The sequence below is a fragment of the Centruroides sculpturatus genome, unplaced genomic scaffold (genome assembly GCF_000671375.1).
Source record: "Centruroides sculpturatus isolate CEXI.00-Female unplaced genomic scaffold, Cexi_2.0 scaffold1675, whole genome shotgun sequence".
NCBI lineage: Eukaryota > Metazoa > Arthropoda > Arachnida > Scorpiones > Buthidae > Centruroides > Centruroides sculpturatus.
In genome coordinates, this window is record NW_019385881.1 from 16,633 (window position 1) to 23,286 (window position 6,654).

The 6,654-nt window shown below is 30.7% G+C and overlaps 2 protein-coding genes across 3 annotated transcripts in view; both read right to left on the reverse strand.

Annotated features, from left to right (window-relative positions):
• The window catches only part of LOC111612369 (zinc finger protein 91-like), a 79,747-nt gene that overhangs the window by 16,277 nt on the left and 56,816 nt on the right, over positions 1-6,654 (reverse strand). The window lies entirely within an intron of this gene.
• LOC111612370 overlaps positions 1,521-6,654 on the reverse strand; it is a 23,356-nt gene continuing 18,222 nt past the window's right edge. Inside the window, exons 2-5 of one of the 2 annotated variants that reach the window (XM_023353574.1) lie at positions 3,650-3,961; positions 3,493-3,561; positions 2,570-2,659; positions 1,521-1,708 (exon numbers count right to left, since the gene is read on the reverse strand). In XM_023353574.1, coding sequence (XP_023209342.1) covers positions 1,592-1,708; positions 2,570-2,659; positions 3,493-3,561; positions 3,650-3,934 — 561 coding nt within the window. In that variant the 5' untranslated portion in view covers positions 3,935-3,961 and the 3' untranslated portion in view covers positions 1,521-1,591. Of the gene's footprint in view, positions 1,709-2,569; positions 2,660-3,492; positions 3,562-3,649; positions 4,015-6,654 lie in introns of both variants that reach the window. The other variant, XM_023353573.1, reaches the window with a different exon arrangement.

Sequence of the window (6,654 nt, forward strand, 5' to 3'; positions counted from 1 at the left end):
GTTGTGAATTTGTCTCTTTAATCCGATTTTCAGTTCGGTAGACTATCATATACAGCATTCAGGTTATGAATTTCCTTTATTGATTTGTTATATGCATTTCGGACTCAATTGTAATTTAAGTCCCTCTTCAGTACAAACTGTTTAAAAAATTTTATATACAATTACTTAAAAATTATATACAATTAGTGAGATTACAAAAAAAATTTTCGCGTGTAGATAATATTTACTGATTAGATGCAACGTATTAATGTGAATATGTAGTTGAAGTGTTTTTTAAATGGCTGTATTTTTATTCTTTTACAACGTTATCAATTATACACCGAAGTTTTTAGAAAACAGAATCTGAGGTAACGTATATTGTTTAATGGTTTTGTGTCAGTAAATATTATCTACACGCGAAAATTTTTTTTGTAATCTCACTAATTGTATATAATTTTTAAGTAATTGTATATAAAATTTTTTAAACAGTTTGTACTGAAGAGGGACTTAAATTACAATTGAGTCCGAAATGCATATAACAAATCAATAAAGGAAATTCATAACCTGAATGCTGTATATGATAGTCTACCGAACTGAAAATCGGATTAAAGAGAGAAATTCACAATTATTATAACTTATAACGAAAATTATTTGACAGAAAGTTCATAATACTTTTCGAAACAAAATTTCGAAAGTTATTCTTCCACATTTATTGCTTCGTAAAAATTAAAAAACTATTAACATCGATAAAACACTTCACGTTCTTACATTTGTGAAAATCGATAAGCTTTAATGGAATAAATTTTCGTTTAGAGTAATACGTAATTTCAAGTCCGTCGTTATTGACAGACAATTATAAAAGAAAATGTTTAAAATATTTTGGAATTTTCAAACATAAAAATAATATAAGTTTTAATAAATGTATGCAGGAAGAAAATAAAAACGTACAATGTAAATATATTTTGATTGATTTTATTACATTCATTAAAAACCGTAAAAATAATATTTTAGTTCAAAGTTATAATTTTGTGAAATACTTTCGGTTTAAGTGTATTCAAACAAGACTTTAAATGTGACAAGTATTCCACGTAAGAATCTAGTGAAGACGAATCTGTACACGTGTAAAACGTCAGTGACTTAAAATCGTGCCAATTTTTTACAGATTATAGCTGATTACCGACGTAAAATTAGCAAATTAAAAAATACCAACACCTCAGAAGTGTATACAAACTGTATTAAATAATATGCTATTGTAATTTATGAATTGTCACAAGATACTTATAAACAATAACCCGATTGTAATTATTTGATATTCTATTCGTTAGTTAGTAGATGCAAAACTTACTATTTCCTTCGTGTCTTTACACATTAATAAAACTGCATCGCAAAATAAAACTACTAAAATTTGGGCAAACTCAAATTCCTGATTTTTGAAACACTTCGATTCAATATAACTAAAACTACTTTACATAAAGTTAATTATAATCAAAGAATCAAGTATGTATTCTGATATTCTCATTTAGTTATTATTGAGTATCGTTTATTTTATTACTGGTGATCGTAAATTTGAGAAAACATATTTTTTACGTTATAATGAATACGAAAAAATATTTCAGTTGTTTTCATTCGAATCAGAGATATTTGTGAAGATCTGACAGTTTCTACGAATTACGGATGCATTCTTCAACTTTAATAATCCCGAAAACACGGAATGCAGAGTTGTGGCCATCTGCAAATGAAGAATTTAAAAAATTATTAAAATATAATTAACGTGTTTCAGAAATTTCTCGTATTACGAAAGGGATTTTATTTTAAGTCAGTAGTACCGAATTTAAATTTCTCGTTACGTAAAGAAAATTTCGCTATTTGAACTAACGAAACATTCGAAAGTTGTGTTCTCTGCGAGTGAATTTCATGTCATTAAACAGACAAAACATGAAAATGATAAATCGCCTTGTAATCACAAATAGTTTTAATATGCATAAAATGCAAATAAAGAACAAATCGCAAAATGTTTTTTCCGTAAGAAAATTTGAAATTTAAAACGGAACATTGTATTATGAAAATTGTTAGCTTATTACAAGAAATTTCTCTATAAACTGCGAACAAAAACTAATTTAAGAAAAGTGTCGTCTGGTAGTTGCAGCATGAAACTTAATCAAAATCTTCCATAAATATAAGAGTTAAAGAAGTAAGCAATTTTACGATGCTTCGATGGTGAACTTTCTTTAGGTAGCGATGAACTTGTCGTACGTAAACATTACACGGTAATCAGCATCTTTGTAATGCTCATGCTTCCGAATCGTAAAGCATTTCAACAATATATTGAAGATTTCTATTCCTTAATTCTAAAATTTTGTATTACAACACTCCGTGCCGTAAGCAGGGTGGTGCCAGCAATTCTCAGACAGAGGGCGCAGACTCTAGGGGCGCGGAAATGACCTGGACGAAATTTCGGGTCATAGTTTTGGGGCGTAGATACAGAAGCTCGCACCGGGCGCATAAACTACACTAAATCGCTAGTAATTTGACAATCGTCTGAAAATTAATTCTTAAAAGATATACAAAGCCACCGCGACAATGAACCTACCTTTACAGGGATCCTCTTGTTGACACAAAAGAAGCCTCCTATCGTCAGACACAAAGACACTTTGCCGAATCTTTTCATGAAATCCAATATCTAACAAAAAATTAGTATTTAATATTAAATTTATTAAAGTAGATCCGAATTACAGGCAACCACCGTATAACACGGTACTGCTATAGCACGGATTCACTCTAACACGGTTCGAGAATTGGTACCATCCCGCGTATAATACGGTACTTTTATAGCACGGATTCATTCTGACACGGTTCGAAAAATGGGTAAAACCCTCGTACAACATGAAATATAATAAATTTTTACATACTTAAGTACTCATAGTTCACGAAAAATATTATTTTCGTGAACTATTAGTACTTCAGTGTGTAAATTTTCTTTTCTCGTCTCCATACACATGGTCCTTCGCGAAAATTGTTTCAATTTTGCCAGATCTCGACGCTTCTGCTTCTAGTGTTGCCAGATGCTTTTCCCTTATTCCATAAGTGCTTAGCACCATATAATAAAATTTATAAAGATCTTTTAACTAGAAGCAAGCAATTTAAAATTACATACTTTTTGCAAAAGGTTAAGCCTGAATCTGAAAATAATGCAAAAAAATACCTAGAGGATAACGATAACTTGCCAAAAATAAAACGCTCTCGGTTAATAGTGCTTTTAGTGATGACAAAGAAAACATTGTGTAATTTATATTAATATGTATCACTTAAGAAAATTTAAATAAAGTTATTTATCTTAATTATGAAAATATAGTAGCATGTTATTTAATTTTTGGAACCTAACCCTCCTTTTCGTACTAGTTCTTTGTTTCGCATAACACGGATTCGCATAGCACGGCAATTTTTTGAAACGTAACTACCGTGTTATACGGGGGTTACCTGTATAGTAAAAGTGGAGTAAAAATAAATCTGTACTTTAAGCTTTCGTTCCAATTCCAAATGGCAGAGTGCAAATTGACGAATGTCTTGAAATCCATTCCGCATCTAAATAATTAAAACTATATTAATAAATCGAAAATTAAATTAAAAATTAAAACATTAAAAGAATTAATGAAGTGTAAATAACGAGTACCGTGAAAGCGATGCAGCATAGCACACAGCCACAGTGAATGCAGACGAATGAAATAACAATCATCAGTGCCAACATGAAAATTTTAAAAATCGAAGGCATATCGACGTACAAGTATGCGTAATACAAAAAGCTCGTGCCCCAAATTATTCCGAAATAAATAATTACGAAATTCAATTCTAATTTTGTGTTCAACTGATTGATGTAAATCCACAATTCTTGGTGACGGTTCATCAAAGTTTGTAAATTCATTTTCAAATTTCTGTCGCTTCTTCTTATCGTAGACATTTCGTAATTAAGTTCTTCAAATTCTTTCTGGAGGACAAGTATAAATAAAGCGCCTAATAGTAAACCATTCGCAATTCCTCCTGTAATTAAAATCATAACAAATGCCAACTCAACCGTACAAATGAGAGCTTCAAATCGAAACTGTTCTCTGTTTACTAGAATAGGATAATAAACAGTCAGATTGAGAATTTGATAAAGAATCGTTAATGTTATTACAATGAACGAAACGAAAATAGAGACGTTTCTCATTAGAGTATTATTTTCGAAAATGAATTTCTCATAGAAATATCTGTTTTTTAATTTAGTAATTAGATTGAGCTTATTGCGGTTGATGAAAGCTAGCATGATTGAGTAGCTGCAGAATATAAATAGAACTACAGTTTTCACTATTTTAGCATCCTTCTTAAATACTTCGTACCATCCAAAACACAACGCATATTCGTCTAAACCTGGTAACGATTGCCATAACAAGAGTGCAGAAAATTGCCATAATAGAAACTGAACACATTGAATATAGAGTTTTTTTACTTTTTGATTTTTAAAAAAGTATATTCGCTGTTTACAGGAACAAATTCGGTAGAGATCGACACCGAAAATAAGGGCTGTTGTCCAACATGGTCTCAAGAAACAACTCATGCAAATTTCCTCTTGGATATTCGAATTCATTTTGCAGTAGTGGCTTAAACTATGAAACTATAAAATGTCCACTCGTAACTGCTTACATAAGATTATTAAATTCTGTCGTGCCTTATAAGCTAATGTTCATTACGAATGCATTCCTAGTTAATGGATTTAACTAATGGTACTGCATTTACTTTTTTTCGTATGGTAAACAAGTGAATTTTATGCATTTTAAAATGCATAAAATCATGTTTTATGATTCTATCATATCATTTATAATGCATTTAAAATGCATTATGTATGCATTAATTTGTTTACCATACTATAGAATTTAGAAATGTTTAATGAAATTGTGATTTATTTCTTTTTAATAGAAAATAATAAGTGCCTCTCCCTTCTGTACAACAATTACATAACATACTCAACTAAAACTCATAGAACAAATTAAAATATAAATATAAATTCGTAAATAAACATTAAACACATTAATTATAATAAAGTATTTTTTTTATCTAGATATAAATTGTCCTCGACATTTTCAATCGTTTTTGGTGGCAATATGAAAATGATTGACTAAACTGCAATTTCGGTTCGTTTATCACAGTTATTACCGCGAGCGCGTGTCACGCTTGTTAAACTTTCTGTATATAGTAATATTACCGCTAAATAGGCCCCCACTGTGTACTCGGAATCGTAATTTCAACACTGATTTTTCATGTGTTATAAGTCATGAATATTTACACGTATATAACAAAAATAGATGTTTTTTTTACATAACCTATAAAGAATGGATTTCAAAAACTTTGTCCTGGTAACAATTTGAAAGGACGCCGCTACCAGACTGTGCAGTCACATGCAGTCATGTGTCTTGTGACCTGGGGTTGAAAGTTTATAATTACTTTCTGACTCAGCGGGATAGTGGTTGGGTTTGGGTGACCAGGTCAGGTTAACCAAGGTATTTTTAAGGTATTTTTGCTCGAAAAGTGAATATTAGTGTAAAGTATTAGCATTTAGCAGCGAGGAAACAAAAGTAGCGCGACTTTGTCAATTGGACCCACGTGTAGTCAGACGATAGACCATTTGCCATCATCGTCTAGGTGTGCTCTATATGTCCTGATAGTTTGTAATTGTAACTGATGCACGCGGAGCGCAAGTCAGTTAACGTGTGCCACAATTCTTTTCGCAGCTAGTGTCCTTGAATGACCGTTTGAACACCTGCTACAGTTATTTATAGCTCTGTAAACAGTGGGGACGGATTTAGCAGTAATAGATGTAATAAACGAACCGAAATTGCAGTCTAGTCAATCATTTTCATGTAGCCACCAAGAAGTAATTGTAAATCTCGAGGACAATTTATATCTAGATCTGCACAGATTAAAATCATTTATAAAGAATACTTTATTATAATTATTGTCTTTAATGTTTATTTACAAATTTATATTTATATTTTAATTTGTCCTATGAGTTTTAGCTGTGTATGTTATGTAATTGTTGTACAGAAGGTAGAGGCACTTATTATTTTCTATTAAAAAGAAATAAATCACAATTCCATTAAACATCTCTAAATTTTATAGCATGGTAAACAAATTAATGCATATGTTACAGTCAAAACCCGTTTTTAGTTAGAACGCGTTTTAACTAGTTGAAACTAGTTTTTACTGAATGTCTTTGTTAAAACCAGTTTTGTCTAGTTAAAACTAGTTTTAACTCAAATTCATTTTTGACTAGCAGTAAATTCTAGTTTTAAGTAGACAGAATGGGTTTTAACAAAGACATCCAGTATAAACTAGTTTTAACTAGTTAAAACGCATCCTAACTAAAAACTGGTTTGACTGCAACGCATAGAGTGATTCGGGGTAAGATGGTAAGCGGGGAAAGATGCTTAATTTTTGATATTTTCAAACGGTGACATCACATATTGTCATGTATTTGTATGATGAATCGTTGGGCCAATATTGAGTGCGGAAAGCTGTAGTTGGCTACCGTTACTTCATTTTCAATATCCGAAAAGAATAAAAGCTAGATAAGAACGAAGTTTTTGTTGTGAAATATTTCTAGAATAATTTTAAACTAAAAGTTAAAATGGAATTTATTAAAAA